General features: G+C 50.1%; 1 protein-coding gene across 1 annotated transcript; it reads right to left on the reverse strand.

The window, feature by feature from the left end:
- Nucleotides 1–57: 57 nt before the first annotated feature.
- On the reverse strand, nt 58–25,531 carry HEATR3 (HEAT repeat containing 3). Its single transcript, XM_069738495.1, has 15 exons — nt 25,387–25,531; nt 23,677–23,849; nt 21,281–21,368; nt 18,921–19,033; nt 16,320–16,429; nt 16,087–16,227; nt 15,476–15,756; nt 14,983–15,073; nt 13,439–13,593; nt 12,675–12,757; nt 11,904–12,040; nt 3,519–3,607; nt 3,036–3,179; nt 2,244–2,420; nt 58–237 (listed from the first exon to the last, which is right to left on the reverse strand). The coding sequence occupies exons 1-15, from the start codon at nt 25,510–25,512 to the stop codon at nt 109–111; spliced, it is 2,037 nt and encodes a 678-aa protein (XP_069594596.1). The 5' UTR covers nt 25,513–25,531; the 3' UTR covers nt 58–108.
- Between the last annotated feature and the right edge of the window lie 570 nt (nt 25,532–26,101).

Raw genomic sequence — 26,101 nt, forward strand, 5'->3', positions numbered from 1 at the left:
CACAGTTCTAGGAAGTAAAGAAATGAAACGTCCAGACTCCAGACCCCTCCGGCCGTCTGTGTGCAATCGGTTTTTTAAATTGTACAGAAACAGCTTACAGTCTTCCTTTTAATGTCGGTTTCTATGTTTTTTCTCTACAGTTTCCAGGTAAGATATAAATCGCCGGAGATTGGTCCTCACGTTATCCAGGACACATAACTGGTCGGTGCTGCATTTCTCTCGACCTTCTTTACGAATCTGTAAAACACAAAATACGTGAAAAAAATACAAAAACAAGAAATCAGTTCTAATTCTACTGATGGATATGATCCGACTGATAAGGAGTAATGGGCATTGTTACCAGTTAGGTATCCACAGGTAGGGATCATTCAGACATCCGTGCACACTGGACTGAGCACGGAGCACAAAGTGCAGGCTGGTGGCGGCTCCTCCAACCCAGAGCTGTGGAGTCAGTAAGTCAAATCTCAGACTCCTCAATTTCCATGACAGGGACTCCGACTTCACAGCCCTGCTCCATCCCGAGTGTCAGCCTCATATGAAGCGGCGAGGAGCGCTGCGGCCAGTCCGTGCTTTGTGGTCCGTGCTCAGACATCCGTATGAGCCCTTAGAACCACAAACAATAAAAAGGATCTCCACTCTATTGTTTTATGTGCACTGACGTACCCTGCACATAAGGCAGAGCTCTGAGCCCCCCACCGATCATTCCAAATACATGTGGCCAGATAGGCTTTCTATAGACCCCGTACACTACTCGGTGCATGCTTTGACAGAAGCAGAAGAACATACGTGGTGATTAGATTCATTTTTGCTACAAGACGTTATTTACATTCTTCTGAACATTTGGTGAAAATTGGCAAACCCCCTTTAACTGGATATTCTCGGGTTTGGAACTGATGCCCATCCATGGGACAAAGGATTACTTCCCGATTGCTTGGCGTCCGACTGCTAGGGCCCCCACCATTCCTGAGAACCTGTGTGATTGGAGCACTGGTCGATCAAGCACACATCCACTCCTATCTCCTGTAGTCCCATTAAGAATGGATAGGAGAGGCAGTGCACATGATCGACCACCACTTTTTTGGACCGTCAGTGATCGGTAAGTTGTCCTCTAGCCAATGGATAAGGAATAACTGAATAAATTTCAAACTGAATTTGACCCCTCTAAAAAGGTATTGTGAGGCACAGCTTTGGTTACAATGCAGTGTGGATTTAGTCAAACTATGTCAGATTTAGGAAAACCTGACATGGGCTTTTATTTTTGTATAGATCTGTAGGAAGGTAGTGGGATGGATCTCTCCCTCCACTCCAGGTCTTGCGATTGGCCCATGTCCATGATTCCCATTTAAACTTTCAGGTTTGGGTAGGTCAGTGTTATGTTTGCAAGCAGCAGTGCAGAAGGCTCTGCACAGGACAGGTCTGTGTGAGACTGAACACATGCCAGAGGCAGAGAAAGCAGAGCTATTGATGCACCCAAGAGTGATACGGCGGTGCAGTCGCCCACGGTAACAGTTTGATACGGATGTCCTGACTTTGCTTCGGAGGATAATGTTTGCCTTTATTTTTAGTGTTTTGAAAATAAAAGATGTTTAAGTGGAACTTCCTCAGGTCACTGCCTCATGGACAATAAATCCGCTGACTTAAAGATTAAAAAAATAAAAAAAATGCAAGCTTAATCATGTTATAGCCCATTAAGTAATATGAATATGTCACTATTTAGAGACCCCTGTCGATCAAACTGAGCAATCCTGCCCCATCGTTTGAGCGCACAGTGAGGGTATGATGCTCCGGGACCCCCCAACAACAACAAAGACTATCAAATAATTGTTTACGACAGAAGCAAAAAAAAAAAAAAGCGTTAAAAGATGTTCTTGTGCTAATTTATGGTGCACTATTCCTCCAACACCGGTGGAGGCCACATAGTGTCCAAAGCGACTGTTGGTTTCATTTAAGTGACTGGCTCTGTCTGCAAGAATCCTGTTTTGGGGGGGATGCGACAAACAGTCGTAGAGCCTAGGTGCAGATTTTAATGCGGTTTTTCCACACTATCCATTGCTATGGGTGAAACCCACAATGAATATCCAAACTACAGGGCAAGGTCTGTGTTGCTGCTGATGGAGATACTGCAGCATAACCGCCTGGTTTAAGCTATACAGAGAATAGAGGTATTAGAGAAAGTACAAGGTAAGAAATGCCTGGCAGACAATACAAGTCCCCGTATATACACAGTCATCTGAAGCTCGTACCTTTGATTTGAAAGCTGGTTGGATTTTTTTAAGAGCTTGGAGTAACTTTATTTCCACCGCAGCTTTCTCCGACTCCTCACCATCAGCGAACACATCGAAGATTGCGTCTAGAGCCCCTCCGGATACTACCAAGGAAACATCATTTGTTGCAACTCCAAGGAGGAAGTTTCCAGTCAGCTGAAAAACAATAAAAATAAATTGTATTTAGCCATTAAGTCTACATTTATAAAAGTCCAGGACCAAGACGGGGCAGTAAATCACAGACGTGCCAATAGAGGAGTTCCTGCAACATTATGAGCTACGTGTAGTTTCCACAGGTGTTAATATGGCAGAAGGAGACTGTAGATGTCGATCACGTCAGAAATCTGCCAATGCTCAAAAGATGGCCGCAGTGTTGGACACGAGAACATCAGGTATCATCACTGACACTTATAAGAAAACGGATTTTATTGCACTGTCAAATAAATGAATGAATGAATGCACAGGGCGGTATTATAGGTCTGCTTTATAATGGAGCTGCCAAAAAATGATTGGCCTCTGTAGCAGCTGTATATATGTAGGTTGTCCTGAGCCTTCAGCGGGTATCTTTATACACAGACCCAGAAAGGAGTCCCTATGACAGATGCACACGAGCGGATGACTTTCTCTGCCTCCTTATTCCCAGCCCCATTGTGACCTGAACTAGCGGCAGGATGGAAGCCATTGATGCTGTTAGTTTAGGTCACGGGATCAGACTGGAAATTGCAAAAACAATATGGACAAGAAGTCTGCAAAATGGTCACTGTAGTATACCTTCAGTGTGTCAGCCGTGTTGTCGCCCTTCGCCAGCACGCTGCCGGTGACACCGATGACGCTGACTGCGTTCACCCTGGTACTGGCGTTACTGCTCTGCACACAGGCGTCAGCGAAGCTCATTACCTGCTCTGGGGTCATACACTGCAAGAAACAAAGAATTCCGAAACTAGAAGTGAGGACATTAAAGGGGTGAGGTCATCACAGGTCATCAATATCAGACCGGTAGGATCCGACAGCCCCCTCCCCACCAATTATCTTATCAGCTCCTATTCAGATACATGGCAGCTGATGTGTAATACTATGAGCGGATGAGCCAACAACTGCTGATCGGTCGGGGCTGGGTGTCAGACATCTAGCGATGTAATAATGATGACCTATCCAAACAACTCATCATCAATATTATTAACCATGACAACCCTGGAAATATTTCTATTTTGTCTAAGGCCCGTTTTTCATCAGTTTGGTAGAACAGATTATTACCTGTGGTATTCCCTTGGATGCCATTGTCTGCAGTAATGCCCGCACGGCGCTGGACGCGGCCTCTAAAAATTCTTCCTGTTTTGGGCCATCTAACGAAACAGACATGCAGAAAATGAATGAACATCAGCACTAAAGATTGACATATGGCGGAGTCTTACTGTAATGAGCCTCAGCTGCAATAACTGGGCAGAAGTGGCGCCATTTCTGGTGAGGAAGGGTAATAAAGATTTGTTTTCGACCACCACAAGTTATACACCGGTCACCACAACTGGTATTTCTTTTTATCCCACTTGTTATTTGCGTTCAATCATGGCAGAGCTATGATCTTAAGGTACCTTCACACTGAACGATATCGCTAACGATCCGTGACGTTGCAGCGTCCTGGCTAGCGATATCGTTGTGTTTGACACGCAGCAGCGATCTGGATCCTGCTGTGACATCGTTGGTCGGAGCAGAAAGTCCAGAACTTTATTTCGTCGCTGGATCTCCCGCAGACATCGCTGAACCGGCGTGTGTGACGCCGATCCAGTGATGTCTTCACTGGTAACCAGGGTAAACATCGCGTTACTAAGCGCGGGGCCGCGCTTAGTAACCCGATGTTTACCCTGGTTATCAGCGTAAACGTAAAAACAGGATTTTTGGTTGCTTACCGTAAAATCTGTTTCTTGAAGCCTCCATTGGGGGACACAGGAACCATGGGTGTATGCTGCTGCCACTAGGAGGCTGACACTATGCAAATAAAAAGTTAGCTCCTCCTCTGCAGTGTACACCCCACCGACTGGCATTATACTCTTCAGTTAGTGAGAAAGCAGTAGGAGAAAGAACAAGGTTGAAAAACCATAACCACAAACTTGAGAACTGTAAACGTGAGAACAGTCAGAGAACATATAACAAAAACATTGGGAGGGTGCTGTGTCCCCCAATGGAGGCTTCAAGAAACAGATTTTACGGTAAGCAACCAAAAATCCTGTTTTCTTTATCGCCTCTCATTGGGGGACACAGGAACCATGGGACGTCCCAAAGCAGTCCCAAGGGCGGGAAAACAGACTTCCATCAGGTCAGAGGACTCACCACTGCCGCCTGTAGGATCCTTCTGCCTAGGCTGGCGTCCGCCGATGCGTAGGTATGGACCTTGTAAAATTTGGCGAACGTGTGGATGGAAGACCAAGTTGCAGCTTTGCAAAGCTGTAGGGCGGAAGCCCTGTGGTGCACCGCCCAGGAGGCGCCGACTGCCCGGGTAGAGTGAGCCTTAATCCCAGGAGGGGGCACTCTGTTCTTGACCCGGTAAGCCTCCAAAATTGCCGTTCTGATCCAGCGAGCAATAGTCGCTTTAGAAGCCGGCTGGCCTCTGCGCGTGCCATCAGGAATGACGAAAAATGAATCCGTCTTCCGGAAAGAGGATGTTCTATCCAGATAAATCCTCACTGCCCTGACTAGGTCCAGCTTGTTCAACGATCGCTCCAGAGGATGAGTCGGAGCTGGACAAAAGGAAGGTAGAACGATGTCCTCGTTGAGGTGGAAGGTGGAAACCACCTTAGGAAGAAAAGAAGGTGGAGGTCGGAAGACCACCTTGTCCTGGTGAATGACCAAAAACGGAGGGCGGCAAGACAGTGCCGCCAGCTCGGAAACGCGGCGAATGGACGTGATGGCCACAAGAAAGGCCACCTTCCAAGATAAAACTGATAGAGGAATCTCCCTAAGAGGTTCAAAGGGAGAAACCTTCAAAACGTCCAGTACCAGGTTTAGGTCCCATGCCTCCACAGGGGCCCTGTACGGCGGGACGGCGTGGGCTACCCCCTGAAAGAAGGTCTTAACCTGTGGCCGAGAGGCCAAGGTCTTCTGAAAGAGGATGGAAAGCGCAGAGACCTGACCCTTCAGGGAACTAAGAGCCAGGCCCGAATCCAGTCCTGCCTGAAGGAAGGCCAAAAGAGAAGGCAGGGAAAAAACCATAGGCGGCACGCGGTTGGACTCGCACCAACGGAAGTAGGCCTTCCAGGTGCGGTAGTAGATCCTGGAAGACGAAGGCTTCCGAGCCTGAATCATGGTGTGAATGACGCGGTCCGAAAGGCCGGACGCTCTTAGAACCGCGGTCTCAACAGCCACGCCGTTAAACTGAGCGACCGAGAATTCGGGTGGCAGATCGGACCCTGGGACAGCAGATCGGGCCTGTCTGGAAGGCACCAGGGAGCGTCCGCGAGAAGGTTGACGAGCTCCGCGAACCAAGCTCTCCTGGGCCAATCCGGGGCGATCAGGATGACCGGCACCCCTTCCGCTTTGATCTTCTTCAACAGTTTGGGAAGTAATGGAAGGGGTGGGAACAGATAGGGCATCTCGAACTGTGACCAAGGAATGGCCAGAGCATCGACGCCCACTGCGAGAGGATCGCGTGACCTGGAGACGAATTGTGGAACCTTCCTGTTGATCCGAGACGCCGTGAGATCCACATCCGGAGTTCCCCATCGAAGACAAATCTGATGGAAGACCTCCGGATGCAGGGACCATTCCCCCGCCGCGAGACCCTCGCGGCTGAGGAAGTCGGCGGCCCAGTTTTCTACGCCGGGGATATGCACCGCGGATATCACCGGAACCGTTGCCTCTGCCCAAAGGAGGATCTTGGACACCTCGGCAAGGGCCAAGGAGCTCCGAGTCCCCCCCTGATGGTTGACATATGCCACAGCCGTGGCATTGTCCGTCTGGATCCGGACTGGAAGGCCCCTGAGAATCCTTTCCCAATGGCGGAGGGACAGAAAGATGGCCCGAATTTCGAGGACGTTGATCGGCAGCGCGGACTCCTGCAGCGACCAACGGCCCTGAACCGTCAGGTGGCGAAAAACCGCACCCCAGCCGATCAGGCTGGCATCCGTTGTCACCACCTGCCAGTGAACCGGAAGGAAGGACCTGCCCTGGGAGATGAGAGGAGACGTCAGCCACCAGTTGAGAGACCGCTTGACCCGAAAGGAGAGTCTGATCGGCCGATCCAGGGAGAAGACCGACCTGTCCCACTGAGACAGAATGGCTTGCTGAAGGGGTCGAGAATGGAATTGGGCGAAGGGAATCGCTTCCAAGGTAGCTACCATCCTCCCCAGAACCTTCATGGCCGATCGGAGGGAGGGAGGCCGAGGACCCTGGAGCAAGAGAATGTCCCGACAAAGGGTGGATCTCTTGTCCTTGGGAAGGAAGACTCTGGACAGACGAGTGTCGAAGAGCATGCCCAGAAAGATGATGCGCTGAGAAGGAATAAGGCAGGACTTCTTCCGGTTGACCAGCCATCCGAAACGGGATAAGGTGTCGAGAACAATGGACAAGCTTTCGTGGGCCTGAGCAAAGGACGGAGCCTTGATGAGGATGTCGTCGAGGTATGGAAACAGAACCAAGCCTCTGACTCTCAAGATGGCCATCAGCGCCGCCATGATTTTCGTGAACACCCTTGGCGCGGTTGCGAGGCCGAACGGCAGGGCGACGAACTGAAAATGATCTTGTTGCACTGCGAAGCGCAGGAAACGGTGATGTCCGGGAAATATCGGAACATGTAGGTAGGCGTCCTGGATATCTATAGAGCATAGAAATTCCTGAGCCTCCATGGAAGCAATTACTGAACGAAGGGATTCCATCCTGAAGTGTCTCAGGCGAACCCTCCTGTTCAGCAATTTGAGGTCCAGAATGGGATGAACCTTGCCGTCTTTTTTCGGTACCACAAAGAGGTTCGAGTAGAAACCCGTGTACCGTTCCTTTTCTGGGACGGGAACGATTACCCCGGATTTGAGCAGAGAAGCGATGGCTGCGAAGAAGCCCGGAACCAAAGCGGGATCTTTTGGAGGACGAGATTGGAAGAAACGATCTCTGGGTCGGGAGGCGAACTCTATTTTGTATCCCGAAGACACAACTTCCCTGACCCATGCATCCTCTACTGCGGAAATCCAGACGTCCCTGAAACGGAGAAGACGGCCCCCCAACCTGGGAGTTGGGCTGGAGTCTTGCCGAGAGTCATGCGGAAGTGGATCTTCCAGTCCTGGGCCTGGACGATCTACCCTGGGAATAGCGAGGACGCCAGGACGGAGTGGGCCTGAAGGACACCGCCTTCTTCTCTTGACGTGCCTGTGGCCTCTGTTGCTGCTGGGAAAAGGAGCTTGACGCAGCGAAGCGACGAAAAGGCCGGAACGAGCGAAACTGCCGTCTAGGAGGAGGGCGACGAGGTTTAGCCTGGGGGAGAAGGGAACTTGTGCCCCCAGTGGCGTCCTTAATGATCTGGTCCAGCTGGGAACCAAAGAGACGAGAGCCCTGGAAGGGCAGACTAGTGAGGGACTTTTTGGAGGACAAGTCCGCCTGCCAGGCCTTGAGCCAAACGGTCCGGCGAATGGCAACGGCATTGCTGGAAGCCTGAGCCGCACAAGACGCGACATCCAGGGAGGCGGAAACCAGGTATTCACCAGCGTGGGAAATCTGGTTGGCAAGTTCCGCTAATTGCGCGGGAGGAGCCCCGTCCAGGATACCTCGCCGCAGATCCTTGGCCCATTTTGAGATGGATTTTGAGGCCCAAGTGGAAGCAAAGGCCGGGCATAGCGCTGCTGAAGCCGCTTCGAAGGCAGATTTTGCGAAGGATTCTATAACTCTGTCGTTAGAATCCTTCAGAGACGCTCCGCCGGACAGTGGGAGCACCGTGTTGGTGGACAGCCTGGACACAGGTGGATCCACCGAGGGAGAGACCGTCCAATTGGCGGTAAGATCTGGTGAAAAAGGATATAACACCCCCAGGTGTTTTCCTCTCTGAAAACGTCTGGTCGGATTCTCTCTCTCTCTGGTCAGGATTTCCTCGAATTCAGGATGAGAGGCAAAAAATCTTGAAGGTGGTTTGGCCCGTCTAAACGAAACCGCCTGATCTGCGGGTTCCGTAGAGGGATCCTTAATGCCGCAGGTTTGGTTTATAGCCCGAATGAGGTTCTGGACCGACTCACTCATGGTGGCGATTTGGCTAGGATCCAACTCCGACATCTCCTCTGAGGGCGCATCAGATAAAGCCTCGCCTGACTCAGGGGAGGAGGAACGGTGCGACACCAACCGCGGGGGAGGGCCGTGCGGCGAGATGGAACGCGAAGAGGACTCAGACCGACGTTGCTGTCTGGACCTTTTGTGGCTAATCAAGGAGGGCTCGGGCGGCGGTTCCTGCGACCCGCTGGCCACTGCAGGGGTCTGCAGGGGTAACCGATCCAGCGCGGACACCAGGGTTTGAGACACCCGTGTTAAATCGGCCACCGATTGTGACAGAGAAGCGGCCCAGCCTGGGATGGGGGGATCACTCTCGGGCGGAACAGCCGGGGGATCCTGGGCGGTGGGAACAATCGGGTTGCTGCAGGACTGACACAGCGGGGAGGACTGACCTGAGGGAAGTTTGCTGTTACAGGACGAACATGCAAAGTACGTGACTAAGGCAGAAGATGAAGAGGTAGGGGGACGAGAGCGGCCCCCTTTAGAGGTAGACATTTTTAGGGACCCTGAAGATGCCAGTGGGTTAGGGGACAGTGGGCAGAGGGGGGTGTCAGTCTGCAGTGCAGCTACTCACGGACCCGGTCCAAATAAAAAAATTAGCTCCTCCTCTGCTGGAAGATGTCCCACTTGTCCTCGGCGGAGAACTTCCCTGAGGTGCTGATTCTGCGATGCTGAGCCACAGAAGATGCGAGTGCTGCTGCTGTGAGAAGCGGTGCACACCGGCCGAGGGACCCACGAGGAAGGGGGTGGAGCCAGACGCAGAGGCGCCGGTGGGCAGGGCGCAGTATGTCGGGCGGGAAAGAAGCCCGCCCGCAGAACCGGAAGTGAGGAGCCGAGAAACCGGAAGTAGGCCCCGGCGTAAGCCGGGACCTAAATTAGAGACCGGCGCCGCCGGAGAAGGGAACCGCGGCGCCGGAGCAGCGCGCCGCAGAGTCCGAGAAGAGCGGCAGTCCGCCAAGGCTGTCCGAACGGAACCGGCGGGGCCGCGGCGCCAGAGGCAGGCCCCGGCAGAAGCCGGGACCCAAACTAGAGGCCGGCGCCGCCGGAAAATCGCGGCGCCGGAGCGTCGCCAGAGAATCGCGGCGCCGGAGCGCCGCCTGAGAATAGCGGCGCCGGAGCGCCGCTGGAGAGTGGCGGCGTCGGAGCGCCGCAGAAAGCAAGCGGCACGGCACCCTGCCAAGGACGCCGTGCAGACACAGGACACACCGCGGCCGCCGAGAAGCGAGACCGCAAGGGGGAGCGGCGCGGCAGCCCGCCAGGCCGAGACTCCACAAGGGAGACACCGTGGCTGTGCGGCCGCCAATGAAGGAGAGCCCAGGAGGAAAAAGAGCCACAGCCCCCGTGGCTGTCCCTGGGATTCTCCCAAAACAAACGCCATGAGGGAGGACCGGGGGACATCTGGAGAAAAAATCCCGGGGGAATGGAGAGCCCGCCAGGGGGAAATACTCACCTAAACATCCCACGCCGTTACTAACCTGAGGGGAATGAGACGTCCACGGAGCTGTGATGGACGTCCTCGTCTCCTCCGACCGACAGGCTCTGGTAGGCGAGTGGGTGGGGGACGGAGCCAGGACCGGACTTCTGAGCACGCTTCTGTGCTAGGATCTTGGTCCTGGAGAGGGATCTATGAGGATACGGGGTGGCAGTACACGCCGTACTCATAGTCCGTATTGTGGGACTACAGGTGTGACTGCTCACCCTGTATCCCTCTGGAAGAAAACCTGAAAAGAAACGACGCACATTGAGGTAGATAAGGGTCTAATGAAAGACCCGTGTCCACCTCCTACTGACACTAAGCTAAACTGGAGAGTTTAATGCCAGTCGGTGGGGTGTACACTGCAGAGGAGGAGCTAATTTTTTTATTTGCATAGTGTCAGCCTCCTAGTGGCAGCAGCATACACCCATGGTTCCTGTGTCCCCCAATGAGAGGCGATAAAGAAAAAAACAAAACAAACACTACATACTTACATTCCGGTGTCTGTCCCCGGCGCTGTGCTTCTCTGCACCAGCGCCGGCCCTAAAGCAGAGCACAGCGGTGACGTCACCGCTGTGCTTTCCGGCCGGCGCTGACAGTGCAGAGAAGCAGAGCGCCGGAGGACAGACACTGGAATGTAAGTATGTAGTGTTTGTTTTTTTTACGTTTACGCTGGTAACCAGGGTAAACATCGGGTTACTAAGCGCGGCCCTGCGCTTAGTAACCTGAGGTTTACCCTGGTTACCAGGGGACTTCTCATAGTTGGTCGCTGGAGAGCTGTCTGTGTGACAGCTCTCCAGCGACCACACAGCGACGCTGCAGCGATCGGGATCGTTGTCTAGATCGCTGCAGCGTCGTTAAATGTGACGGTACCTTAACAGACAATCCATGTAACCCCCTCTTGATCTGCAGTGCACAGGTACTGGCCTAGGATGGAGCCACCTCTGAAGACAAGCCCACCCTTTGTCAGTATGTCAGAGGTAAGATACAGTCCACACCGCAGCCATGTTTCTTGGGCCTAATCAAGACTTTCAGGTCTGCCATCTTGTTAGGATCACCTCTTGCCCTAGGGCTGCTAGACAGGCGACAACTTACTGATCGGTGGCGGTCCGACCACTGGGATCATTATAAAATGGAGCAGATCACACACCTGAAAGACGCTGCATTCATTCTCTTTGTGGCAGGTGGAAAAAGTGTACAAGCCCCATCTGGAAAATGAATGGCGCAGAGGTTGAGCTCCGTTCTGAAGGGGGTATAAGCGCCGATCGGTGCGGGTCCCAACCACCAGCATGTTATCCTGCTCTGTGGAAACGTGATAACTCATTTTCATTGAACAACCCCTTTAAAAGGAAGAAGAAAAACATGGCTTCCTTCTTCCATAAAGAGCCTCACACCTGTCTATAGTTTGTGTTTGGTATTGCAGCTCTGCATCATTCACTTCAATACCACACGCTACCGGTAATAATAATAATAATCTTTATTTATATAGCGCCAACATATTCCGCAGCGCTTTACAGTTTAACAGTTTCAAACACAAAAGTCATAAGTAACAACGTTAACAATACAAAATTAAAGCACAATAAGACGACCCTGCTCGTGAGAGCTTACAATCTACAATGAGGTGGGGGAGATACAAAGTACAGGTGTGTATTTACAATGATGTATTTACAATGATGGTCCAGCCATCTTCAGGGGGTGGGGGATAGATGGGATAGTGAATGGGCTACACACAAACATAAAATGACTTTGATTAGTGAACGTGATAGGCCGCTCTGAACAAATGTGTTTTGAGCGAGCGCCTAAAACTATGCAAATCATGGATGGTCCGGTAGACCGGCATCATTGTTTTTGGGCAAAGCCAGCCATGTTTTTATCATCCCAATCAACCCCTTTAAGCTATTGCACCTTTACAAAACTTCTTAACAAACCTGTTTGAGTGAAGACCAACTGTGAAAGATGCTGAGCGAGCTCCTGGAGTGCGGACGCTCCTCCTAAACACTCAGTGTCCACCATAGACAAGATGTTGTGCAGGCAGGTCAGGGCTCTGTGCTGGACGGTGGACATCCTAGATACAGAGAAGACACTTTACTACTCATATGCATCACTGGGGAAAACACTGCAGGACTCCATGGCTTGGTCCATCAGTTACCCTCCAGATAAAAGCTAAAACATTGTGGGATCAGCTAAGCGTACCTGTCCTGTGTGTATATATGGGGAGAAGCCACTTCTGCCCTTTATATGGCTTGTATCCGCTCTCTATAGTTCTCTGTTGTCACTGAGCTGGAGGGTGAAGGCAAGCTGCGGAGATCATTCCCATACACAGCGCCCACAGACATGAGGGAGCCCTGCGTCTATAAAGACACCGCTATATGTCCATAGACACAGCAGCTCACTCTCACTCTCCTCTCCATAGACCTCAACAGTCAGCTGCAGCCTTGTCCCTCAGTGATAGACCTTCTTTGTTTTGACCAAGACCAATTCTAGCTGTTTTTCAGAGTGACTCGTAAGATGGCTCATAAGTGGAGAAAAACAGATTTCTCCAATATTACATATTACAAACATTCTTGTCTGCACTATTGATTAATCGAAAGTTTGTCGAAATGACACTAATAACCATTACAGTACAGACAACCGATATTCTCATAGAAACTGACACTTTTTCCATCCAAACCCTAAAGGAAAAAAAAAAACTTAATTACTTTGTAATTAATGGTTTCCATGCGGAGTGGCGTCTACATAGTTGCAAAGCGGCATCATCTGGGAAACGAGTTTTTTCAAGCACCTAAAGGGGCACAAAAAGAAAAAAAAAATTATATATATATATATATATATATATATATATATATATATATATATATATATATCTTAAGCCATTTTACTATTAGTGCATAATAACAGGTTACCATTATTAAGGGAAAAATAAGAAAAAAAAGCTAGAATATATAAAATCTTAAATGAAAGTGATCTTACAGTCACTGTACAAGGTGTGTTTTGGCCCCATAGGGCTGAAGGTGCTTGCACACTGCGTTCTTGCTCATGTTCAGTGATCCTGTTGGGGCTTACTGATGAACCCCGTGCAAAAAACAGAATACGGACATATACAGTGACGGGGCCATGGACTATAATGGTGCCGACATAGTCAACGTGTGCACTATTTTCCATCATTTCTGGGCGTGCATGCCTACTAGAGTAGACTACGTCTGAGTGTCCGCCTCCAGTAGACGTACAAGCCCAAAAAATGATCACTTCATAGCACATGTTGACTCTGTTGGCACCATTACAGTCTAAGGCCCCGTTGGCGCATACGACCGAATCCCGTTTTTTTTAGGGGGGTTCAGACACAAACGACCAAAGAACGTGGACAAGAGCGCAGTGTGAGAGGAGCCCAAGAGTTAAGGCTGAGTAACCCAACTGGCTGGGATCAGAGCGCTGGAGACTACATGCACACTATATTAGCCGGCACCTTTTTTGGGATGGCATGGTTCAGGAGAGCAGAGTGGACTTCAGCAGACAGGCACAGCGGTGACATAAGCTCGCCTCCGTCCGCTATTGATTTTTCTAGACCCAGTTCGCTCTCGTCGCTGCTAGAAAGTTCCTCCCATTCATCATCAGACGGCTCTGGAAGACATGTATGTTGTCGTTAGTGCACACCATAGCACAAACGAGGCACATTGATTTGCACAACCCAGGTCATAATCTATGGCTGTCAGACAGGAGCCCTGAGAACCGCCTCCTACCTCTCGGCATCTGTCGCTCTTTTTTCATTAGCCGGCCTGGTGCAATGTCACATATACATCACCCCACAATGATAACATGGGTCAGGCCAGCTAATCAGAAGAACAACCGTGGAAGCCAGGAGGTGGCTCTCATCTGACTAAGATGGAGGTTCTGCCAATAAATCTGTACAAATAGGCAGCGATTTATGTCAATCTAGAAGGGGACTTCATTTACTGATTTTTAGAACAAGCCAATAAAAGCATAAAAACTTTACTGGCAGGTTGGTTTACAGTGAATGATGAGATCGGGAGAGAGAGAAGTGGATTGTAACTGGAGGATTTTTTTCTCGTAAGATCGATGATAATTTTTCTTAAATGCACTTGGGCTATTGATTTATGCATTGTGGAAATGCCAATGCCCCTTTAATGTCTATACTATTACAGCACAGCCTACTAATATTTAGCACATTAGACTAACGAGGGGTCAAATTGGGGGTTATATATTGGAGAAGGGAAGGTGACATTTGTGAGGTCACCTACAGGCCTTCTTGGATTTACGGCGCTTTCCCCTTGATCATCTCGCTGCCTATTCCCTAACTTCGCAATTGCTTTTTAGAAATCCGAGCTCACGACTCAAAGTTTATAAGAAAACCAAGACAAAAATGAAAAAACCTGTTCACACTATAGTCTAAATCTGACGATGGGCATCTGCAGAGTGCAAACATTTCCAATTTCACATGTTAGTTGATTTTGTACCTTTTTTTCCCTACTATGTGCACACTTTTGGCAAAAGTTAAAAACCTTAAGCTCGGTGCTTGGATGTTCTAAAGAATTCATAATCTTTACAAGAGTGGACAACTCTTCGTTTCACCGGAGAACAATCTGCATTTTTAAGCTCTGATCAATTTTATTTCTGTTTTCAGGGAGCCCTGTGTAGCATTCATCTAGTTTGTGTGGATCATACCGGGGATCTTATGCTTTTTGCAGCCCGATTTCAAGTGGAAGATTAAATGATTAGGGCATATATTAAAGAGCTAAGTCAATAAAAAAAAGCAACAGTTACTTGGGGTGATAATTCGGTTCTGAAAACCCACCAATCCAAAGAACAGGGCACTGTGGCTCCCCATCGGCACTGCTGTTCTGCTCATAGTCTATGGTCCTGCTGGATTAAGCCAGGCTCTCTCATTCCACACAGTCCCATAGACCATGAACAGAGCAGTGGTCCCTATCCTGGACTGATGATCCATTCATACAGGATTCAGAATCACGCACTTGTTCCCTATTCACTGACCATCACTACAGCACATGTTCACGATCATCTCCAGCGCAGATTTCTGAGCCACCAGTAGGAAAGATGCTTGTCTAAGTTCTTCATGTGACACCTTCCAAAATAAAACAGAAACCATCGGAAGCGCGAATTGGTTGGGGAAAATAAAGTGTAGAGGTAGATAACACAAAAGTCAGTTTTATCAAGGGGACCTCCCGGCTCTCCTTACATGTCTGCTTCAGTAAAAACTGCATAAAAGTATTGTGCAGTTCTTAGATCTCTTCCTCCAGCATTCCTCCTGGAAATAAATGAAGGAACTGACCACAGGGTGGAGATGTGACACTGTCCAATCAGTGCCGTCAGACCGTGTGCCCCACTTTTGATCAGGTTAATCTTTAGAAAATTTGGCAGAAACCCCCTTAAAACCTAATAAAATGTCCTAACAAAACCTAAAGGACTGTACCAGACATTATGGATAGGTCTCACACACCACGCAGGAACATGCAATGGAACGTACTGGGACCAAGTCTGAGAAATTATCCCGATTCTGCTCTCTGGCTGTGCCATCTCCCATCCCTTCATCTTCATTCGGAGAGGCTTCTTCCAGACTTGATGTGGCCTCTTCCAGGTCGGACTCGGTGGCCGCAGCCTTCAAGCGAATGGATTCTGCGTCTTTCATCTGTATAATAAACTGCCCTGCGTCCTGGGAGAGGACTTCTGCTAGGATCCTTAACATGGCATTCATGGAGTCGGCCTGGCTGCAACAAGGGATCCGGTCCTTGATGTTCCACACGGTACCTGCAACATAGAATAGGTGATCATTGGCAGGGGTCTTGGGTCCAACCTCTGCTCCATTCTAGAGGACTAAAGATGGCAGATAACCAAGTACAGCGCTATCTCCATTACTACCATAGACAATAAATGGAACAATGCACATGCATGACCAATAGGGGACACAGGATTCCCATCCTCCTGATCTACCAAAGACCCCTAATGATCAGAAACCCTTTTAAAGCATCTAGATGTTGAAGAGGTGGGGGAGACCGGAGAGGGTCACTAATAATCAGGGCGAGAACGGACGTTTATTGTACGGACCCAAGTTACATCGCCCTCCACCCCTTTTCTAACCTGCGACTAATGTCTGCAGCAGTCTCATCTCCATACTTGTGGCAGGAGTCATCAGCACGTTCTCCAACATCTGCAAAGCAGAAGCATGGAGAGAGGCCAGAAGCTCCGGATTATCTTCTGTGACCGTCTGCAGGCAGTAAGCTGTGGAGGAACGTTTTCAAAAAGACAAAAAAAAAAAAAAAAAATCAATCAAAAAGGAAGAAAATGGTTCCCATAGACCTGACCAGACTCACCTGCCGACACCGACAGCTCCAAGTTGCTTGGGAACTTGCTTAAGCAGCGGATAACAATCTCCACACAGTTTTCTTTGTTAAAGATCGTCAAAGCCTTACTGTTACTTTCACTGTGAGATATGGGGGAAATAAAAGCGCATGCAGTTATTGATAACAGAGCAGTGCGGTCCGATCAGGTGACATGGGACTGACGTGCAGCGCAAGGTTTGGGTGTAGACAATGCATAATTCATCCTGCAATTGTGATAAATATCATCCACGTACTGAGGGAAAAAAATATTTCTTGAAAATTCACCTGTGGAGTGGTGTCAGGTCTGCAGCAAGTCAGTTTCTACTAAGGATTCTCACTGCAGATGTGGCGTACAGTCCGGGGTGCAGCCGCCTAATCCTAATACACATAGAATTAGTTGGGTGCACTCCGGCCTACGTGAATTAGGAAAAGGCAGGTGCACACCGGGCTGTGTGAATTCGGAAAAGGCAGGTGCACTCCGAGCTGTGTGAATTCGGAAAAGGCAGGTGCACTCCGAGCTGTGTGAATTCGGAAAAGGCAGGTGCACTCCGAGCTGTGTGAATTAGGAAAAGGCAGGTGCACTCCGAGCTGTGTGAATTAGGAAAAGGCAGGTGCACACCGGGCTGTGTGAATTCGGAAAAGGCAGGTGCACTCCGAGCTGTGTGAATTAGGAAAAGGCGGGTGCACACCGGGCTGTGTGAATTCGGAAAAGGCAGGTGCACACCGGGCTGTGTGAATTCGGAAAAGGCAGGTGCACTCCGAGCTGTGTGAATTCGGAAAAGGCAGGTGCACTCCGAGCTGTGTGAATTAGGAAAAGGCAGATGCACTCCGAGCTGTGTGAATTAGGAAAAGGCGGGTGCACACCGGGCTGTGTGAATTCGGAAAAGGCAGATGCACTCCGAGCTGTGTGAATTAGGAAAAGGCAGGTGCACTCCGAGCTGTGTGAATTAGGAAAAGGCAGGTGCACACCGGGCTGTGTGAATTAGGAAAAGGCAGGTGCACTCCGAGCTGTGTGAATTAGGAAAAGGCGGGTGCACTCCGAGCTGTGTGAATTAGGAAAAGGCGGGTGCACTCCGAGCTGTGTGAATTAGGAAAAGGCGGGTGCACACCGGGCTGTGTGAATTAGGAAAAGGCAGGTGCACTCCGAGCTGTGTGAATTAGGAAAAGGCAGGTGCACTCCGAGCTGTGTGAATTAGGAAAAGGCAGATGCACTCCGAGCTGTGTGAATTAGGAAAAGGCGGGTGCACACCGGGCTGTGTGAATTCGGAAAAGGCAGATGCACTCCGAGCTGTGTGAATTAGGAAAAGGCAGGTGCACTCCGAGCTGTGTGAATTAGGAAAAGGCAGGTGCACACCGGGCTGTGTGAATTAGGAAAAGGCAGGTGCACTCCGAGCTGTGTGAATTAGGAAAAGGCAGGTGCACTCCGAGCTGTGTGAATTAGGAAAAGGCGGGTGCACTCCGAGCTGTGTGAATTAGGAAAAGGCGGGTGCACACCGGGCTGTGTGAATTCGGAAAAGGCAGATGCACTCCGAGCTGTGTGAATTAGGAAAAGGCAGGTGCACTCCGAGCTGTGTGAATTAGGAAAAGGCAGGTGCACTCCGAGCTGTGTGAATTAGGAAAAGGCAGGTGCACACCGGGCTGTGTGAATTCGGAAAAGGCAGGTGCACTCCGAGCTGTGTGAATTAGGAAAAGGCAGGTGCACTCCGAGCTGTGTGAATTCGGAAAAGGCAGGTGCACACCGGGCTGTGTGAATTCGGAAAAGGCAGATGCACTCCGAGCTGTGTGAATTAGGAAAAGGCAGGTGCACTCCGAGCTGTGTGAATTAGGAAAAGGCAGGTGCACTCCGGCCTGTGTGAATTAGGAAAAGGCGGGTGCACTCCGGCCTACGTGAATTAGGATTAATCTGATGCACACCGGGCTGTGTGAATTCGGAAAAGGCAGGTGCACTCCGGCCTATGTGAATTAGGATTAATCTGGTGCAATCCGAATTCACACAGCTCGGAGTGCACCTGCCTTTTCCTAATTCACACAGCCCGGAGTGCACCCACCTAATCCTAATTCACACAGCCCGGAGTGCACCCGCCTAATCCTAACGCACACACAGTCCGGGGTGCACCCGCCTAATCTAACGCGCACACAGTCCGAGGTGCACCCGCCTAATCCTAACGCGCACACAGTCCGGGGTGCACCCGCCTAATCCTAACGCACACACAGTCCGGGGTGCACCCGCCTAATCCTAACGCACACACAGTCCGGGGTGCACCCGCCTAATCCTAACGCACACACAGTCCGGGGTGCACCCGCCTAATCCTAACGCACACAGTTACCAAACCTACACTCCTCAACACACCAAGGAGGACACATGGTGGAATTCGGGAAATCACAGGCTGGATAGACACGTTATTGATAGACGTGCAGGGACAAGCACAAGTAAACTGCTGTGGAGATGGGCCCCGCGTACACAGGCTGGGTCACTAGTGATCTGCTAGGCTCTCGCCTCTCCGCCTGTGTAGTAAGGTGTTGGGGTCTGAGCTACTGCGTCACTACCATTATCACCATTCTAGGGGATGCTGAATAAACAGATCCACTCACCAGACGTTCCACAGAATATTCACAGCTTGGGTTGCAATACCTTCCACTTGGTTTTTGGTCAAGCCTTTACTGTTTGTCGCCGGTTCCAAGTTTGTGTCTAAGCCGATGGCACACTGCACCAAAACATCAGACAGAAAGCAGCAGTCAGTCACCTCCCAGGGAGGGGGGTCTGGTAAGTCTTTACATTGTAACATGGAAAGCGAAAGAATATCGGACTACGCCAGTGGTCCAAAGACGATGCTGGCTTGTGAGCCAAATTCAGATGTGACAGGTAGTGTGCAGCCACAGTGCATACCCAAAGTCATAGCCACACACAGGGGTCCGACCTGAGGGGCAGGAGTCTATCAGAACGTAATCATTTGGAGTACAGACGCTGGCAGTGATGGGTCCGCTCAGCGCTCATTCAGATGTCACAGATTTCTTCACACTTAAATGGTCCAGGTTTCATAAATGTTTTGGAGTTTGGTCAGTTTTTACCATTAGAGTTTCATTAGTTTTTTTTGGGGCTATATGCAAAGTGTCATAACTTTCCGAGCTGGATAAAGTTATATATTACTAGATGGTGGCCCGATTCTAACGCATCGGGTATTCTAGAATATGCATGTCCACGTAGTATACTGCCCAGCCACGTAGTATACTGCCCAGCCACGTAGTATACTGCACAAAGCCACGTAGTATACAGCACAGAGCCACGTAGTATACAGCAGAGCCACGTAGTATACAGCACAGAGCCACGTAGTATACAGCACAGAGCCACGTAGTATACAGCACAGAGCCACGTAGTATACAGCACAGAGCCACGTAGTATACAGCACAGAGCCACGTAGTATACAGCACAGAGCCACGTAGTATACTGCCCAGCCACGTAGTATACAGCACAGAGCCACGTAGTATACAGCACAGAGCCACGTAGTATACAGCACAGAGCCACGTAGTATACTGCCCAGCCACGTAGTATACAGCACAGAGCCACGTAGTATACAGCACAGAGCCACGTACTATACTGCCCAGCCACGTACTATACTGCCCAGCCACGTACTATACTGCCCAGCCACGTACTATACTGCCCAGCCACGTACTATACTGCCCAGCCACGTACTATACTGCCCAGCCACGTACTATACTGCCCAGCCACGTACTATACTGCCCAGCCACGTACTATACTGCCCAGCCACGTAGTATATAGCACAGAGCGACGTAGTTTATTGCCCAGCCACGTATGTCACAAGTTAGAAAATTAAAAATAAACATATACTCACCTTCTGAGGGAGCCCTTGTAGTCATGTCGCCTGTGTGCAGTGCACTCTGCAGCTTCCGGTCCCAGGGTTGGTAGCGCAGGACCCGTGATGACGTCGCAGTCACACAACCGTGACGTCATGGCAGGTCCTTTTCGCGCAGGACCTGTGATGAGGTTGCGGTCACATGACCGTGACGTCATGGCAGGTCCTTGTCGCATTCCATCCTTGCCACCGGAACCTGCCGCTTGCATGGAGCGGTTACCGAAGCGTCGCGAGGGGTGGGAAAGGCGGTGGAAGGTGAGTATATAATGATTTTTTATTTTTTTTTATTATTATTTTTAACATTAGATCCTTTTACTATTGACGCTGCATACGCAGCATCAATAGTAAAAACTTGGTCACACAGGATCAATAGCGGCAGTAATGGAGTGAGTTACCCGCGGCATAACGCAGTCCGTTACCGCTGGCATTAACCCTGTGTGAGCGGTGACTGCGGGGAGTATGGAGCGGGCGCCGGGCACTGACTGCAGGGGAGTAGGGCGGGACTAATCGGACTGTGGCCGTCGCTGATTGGTCACGGCAGCCATGACAGGCAGCTGAGGAGACCAATCAGCGACTTGGATCCCATGAAAGACAGAGGCCACGACCAATGAATATCCGGGACAGACAGAAGGACAGACAGAAGGACAGACAGAAGGACAGACAGAAGGACAGACAGAAGGACAGACAGAAGGACAGACAGAAGGACAGACAGAAGGACAGACAGAAGGACAGACAGAAGGACAGACAGAAGGACAGACAGAAGGACAGACAGAAGGACAGACAGAAGGACAGACAGAAGGACAGACAGAAGGACAGACAGAAGGACAGACAGAAGGACAGACAGAAGGACAGACAGAAGGACAGACAGAAGGACAGACAGAAGGACAGACAGAAGGACAGACAGAAGGACAGACAGAAGGACAGACAGAAAGACGGAAGTGACCCTTAGACAATTAAATAGTAGATTATTATTATGTAAAAAAGTTACTTATACTTCAAATTATAAACCAGAACTGAGTGTTCGTGGTAACTTTTCACCCATCATGATAATAAAGCAACTTGCATCACTAGAAGTCCTACCTCTCGTAGAAGGGCCACTAGTGGGGTCATGATGTCTCGGGTCACCATGTCGTCACAGACTTCAAACCCTCCACAGGTGCTCAAGTTCCTAATATCAGGAAACAGGACAGCAAGAAGAACAGATCTATATGACGATCTTGCAATGTGGGCACGGTGTAACTGTGTAGTAATAATAAATAATAATAATAACAACTGTGGTCCTCGAGCACGGGTGGGGGTCATGGTCAGTTATACACAGGATGGTGGAGTCGGTGAGCCAAACCTCCGACTCCCCAATTTCCCCGACTCCACAGCCCCGGTCACTACTGAGCATGTACATAAAGTGCAGCACAGATTCATCTCCACAGCCCCGGTCACTACTGAGCATGTACATTAAGTGCAGCACAGATTCAGCTCCACAGCCCCCATCACTAATGAGCATGTACATAAAGTGCAGCACAGATTCAGCTCCACAGCCCCCATCACTAATGAGCATGTACATAAAGTGCAGCACAGATTCAGCTCCACAGCCCTGCCTCACTACTGAGCATGTACATAAAGTACAGCACAGATTCAGCTCCACAGCACTGCCTCACTATTGAGCATGTACATAAAGTGCAGCACAGATTCATCTCCACAGCACTGCCTCACTACTGAGCATGTACATAAAGTGCAGCACAGATTCATCTCCACAGCACTGCCTCACTACTGAGCATGTAAATAAAGTGCAGCACAGATTCATCTCCACAGCACTGCCTCACTACTGAGCATGTACATAAGGTGCAGCCCAGATTCATCTCCACAGCACTGCCTCACTACTGAGCATGTACATAAAGTGCAGCACAGATTCATCTCCACAGCACTGCCTCACTACTGAGCATGTACATAAAGTGCAGCACAGATTCATCTCCACAGCACTGCCTCACTACTGAGCATGTACATAAAGTACAGCACAGATTCATCTCCACAGCACTGCCTCACTACTGAGCATGTACATAAAGTACAGCACAGATTCATCTCCACAGCACTGCCTCACTACTGAGCATGTACATAAAGTACAGCACAGATTCATCTCCACAGCACTGCCTCACTACTGAGCATGTACATAAAGTACAGCACAGATTCATCTCCACAGCACTGCCTCACTACTGAGCATGTACATAAAGTGCAGCACAGATTCAGCTCCACAGCCCCCATCACTAATGAGCATGTACATAAAGTGCAGCACAGATTCAGCTCCACAGCCCTGCCTCACTACTGAGCATGTACATAAAGTGCAGCACAGATTCAGCTCCACAGCCCTGGTCTCTACTGAGCATGTACATAAAGTGAAGCACAGATTCAGCTCCACAGCACTTCCTCACTACTGAGCATGTACATAAAGTGCAGCACAGATTCATCTCCACAGCCCTGCCTCACTACTGAGCATGTACATAAAGTGCAGCACAGATTCATCTCCACAGCCCTGCCTCACTACTGAGCATGTACATAAAGTGCAGCACAGATTCATCTCCACAGCACTTCCTCACTACTGAGCATGTACATAAAGTACAGCACAGATTCAGCTCCACAGCACTTCCTCACTACTGAGCATGTACATAAAGTGCAGCACAGATTCATCTCGACAGCCCTGCCTCACTACTGAGCATGTACATAAAGTGCAGCACAGATTCAGCTCCACAGCCCTGCCTCACTACTGAGCATGTACATAAAGTGCAGCACAGATTCATCTCCACAGCACTGCCTCACTACTGAGCATGTACATAACGTGCAGCACAGATTCATCTCCACAGCACTGCCTCACTACTGAGCATGCACATAAAGTACAGCACAGATTCAGCTCCACAGCACTGCCTCACTACTGAGCATGTACATAACGTGCAGCACAGATTCATCTCCACAGCACTGCCTCACTACTGAGCATGTACATAAAGTGCAGCACAGATTCAGCTCCACAGCCCTGCCTCACTACTGAGCATGTACATAAAGTGCAGCACAGATTCAGCTCCACAGCCCTGCCTCACTACTGAGCATGTACATAAAGTGCAGCACAGATTCATCTCAACTAAAAGCCCAGATCCTTAGATAAAGAGGGAGAACAGATATTTATAGGACATTTAATAACTTTGCCAAATTCTTATAAAACATTTACAGCACATCCTGCATTGTACTACTGTATCCAATGTATTATACATTTTAGGAGTCGTCTACTTTATACTGACTCCACAGTATATACCCCTTCATGCACTGATGGCAAATACCCATGTGCTTTCTACCTAGGAATCCTGCAGGTTCATGCTTCAGTATAGCGGGGAGCAGCGTGGACAAAGGCCACTACATAGCAGTTTTTACATTGTAATCCCAGAAAGTTTCTGCCCCTTCTCCCTGCCAGTAACTCTGCACATAGTATTACTTACCGTAAAGCCCCCGCCGCCATCTCTCGCACAGACATGCACTTATCAAGCAAGAGCGGGCCGAGGCATCGAACGGCATCTCTTTGGAGGAAAGCTGGGATGACTTGCTTCTGCTGGACAACCTTCGAGATGCTAGCACAAGCAATTTCTCGCACTTCAGGACTAGGGCTCTGCAACTGAACGTTCAGAAGAGTTAGAGGACTCCGAGGGTCCAATTCTCAGTCCCCCCCCATACCGACCAGCCATTGTGATTGTGCAGCTTCTCCAGTGATCACATTGTGCTGTTCATCTGCTCAACATCCACTTAGTGGAGCAGCAAACATACAATCTTATCACTGAATATTCTAACAAGAAGGCCATTAATATGCCAAGCTATGAAAACCCCTTTAATTAAACCAGCCGGGCGAGGAGTAGAATGGAGGTTGTGCATGCATAGAATAAAACCGATCTGGCAGCAGTCGCACAGAATGTCTGATTCCTGCTGCCTGTAATTCAGGCAGCATGAAGCAGATGACAGGTGTTCTTGATATGGTTACAACACGCGACCCCTGCAGCTAATCAGCGCTGGCTTCTCTCCATCCTCCTTCAGACAAATCAGCCATATGCAAGAAGCGATAAGACAGCTGCAGCTCTGATTTCTTCCAGGTGTCAGTTACAACTGAAAAAAAAAAGAAGCCGCTAATCGGCAGCAGGGATCTTGTGACATGTCAAGTGATCCCCGGGAGAGAAAATTTAGACACTGCTGGAACAGCGGCGGCACCGGAAGGGAGTACGTATGTTATTTTACAGACAAGGGGCCGCCCAGAGGCCACACAGCAGAGCCCACCAGCTGCAGCCCCCCACGTTATACCCTGACAGAGGCCACACAGCAGAGCCCACCAGCTGCAGCCCCCATGTTACACCCTGACAGCCACACAGCAGAGCCCACCAGCTGCAGCCCCCATGTTACACCCTGACAGCCACACAGCAGAGCCCACCGGCTGCAGCCCCCCCAAGTGACACCCTAACAGAAACCACACAGCAGAGCCCACCGGCTGCAGCCCCCCATGTTACACCCTGACAGAAACCACACAGAACCCACCGGCTGCAGCCCCCCCACGTTACACCCTGACAGCCACACAGCAGAGCCCACCAACTGCAGCCCCCATGTTACACCCTGACAGAGGCCACACAGCAGAGCCCACCAGCTGCAGCCCCCATGTTACACCCTGACAGAGCCCACCAGCTGCAGCCCCCATGTTACACCCTGACAGAGCCCACCGGCTGCAGCCCCCCATGTTACACCCTGACAGAGCCCACCGGCTGCAGCCCCCCCATGTTACACCCTGACAGAGCCCACCAGCTGCAGCCCCCCATGTTACACCCTGACAGAGCCCACCAGCTGCAGCCCCCCATGTTACACCCTGACAGAGCCCACCAGCTGCAGCCCCCCATGTTACACCCTGACAGAGCCCACCAGCTGCAGCCCCCATGTTACACCCTGACAGAGCCCACCAGCTGCAGCCCCCATGTTACACCCTGACAGAGCCCACCAGCTGCAGCCCCCCATGTTACACCCTGACAGCTCCTCCCACTTCTGTTTTTTTTGCCCCTTAAACTTTATCTGTAGAAGACAAGCGCTGTCCCCTGGTGACCCTATGTACATGTACACAGCACGGGGCAGCGCCATGCTGCACATGGACCGTGGCTGACAGCCGCCCGGGCGCCGCTCACCTTCTGCAGCAGGTCCTCGGCATGGAAGGAGCCCGCGCTCCCCTCGTCCCCGGCCGCTGCGGCTTTCACGGCTGCAGTAGGAGTAAACCCTACCGGCTTGAACCTACGAGCCCGGCTCTTCCCCATGATCGTTCAACAAGGGGTTAATTCAATGAACTTTATTGACAACGCACCACATTCTACTTTTTCTCCCCTTCAACAAACTTTATTAACATCTACCACCGCGCACAACGCACTGACTGAAAATATATATATTTGTGAAGCATAAGTCAGTGTTTTGTCACTGCCAGAAGTCTGACCTCCTCCACACAAGTTTTTGTTTGTTTTTCACCTTTTTTAAAGTCTTGAGGACTTATTATAATATTAAACATTTTTTCAACACACACAGTCACACACACATATATATATTTATGTTATACAAGATGGTGGCCTGATTCTAACGTATCGGGTATTCTAGACTATGCATTTCCTCATAGTATATTGCCCAGCCACGTAGTATACAGCACAGAGCCACATAGTATATTGCCCAGTCACGTAGTATATTGCCCAGTCACGTAGTATATAGCCCAGCCACGTAGTATATTGCCCAGCCACGTAGTATACAGCACAGAGCCACATAGTATATTGCCCAGTCACGTAGTATATTGCCCAGTCACGTAGTATATAGCCCAGCCACGTAGTATATTGCCCAGCCACGTAGTATACAGCACAGAGC

This window comes from Ranitomeya imitator, chromosome 9 (genome assembly GCF_032444005.1).
Source record: "Ranitomeya imitator isolate aRanImi1 chromosome 9, aRanImi1.pri, whole genome shotgun sequence".
NCBI lineage: Eukaryota > Metazoa > Chordata > Amphibia > Anura > Dendrobatidae > Ranitomeya > Ranitomeya imitator.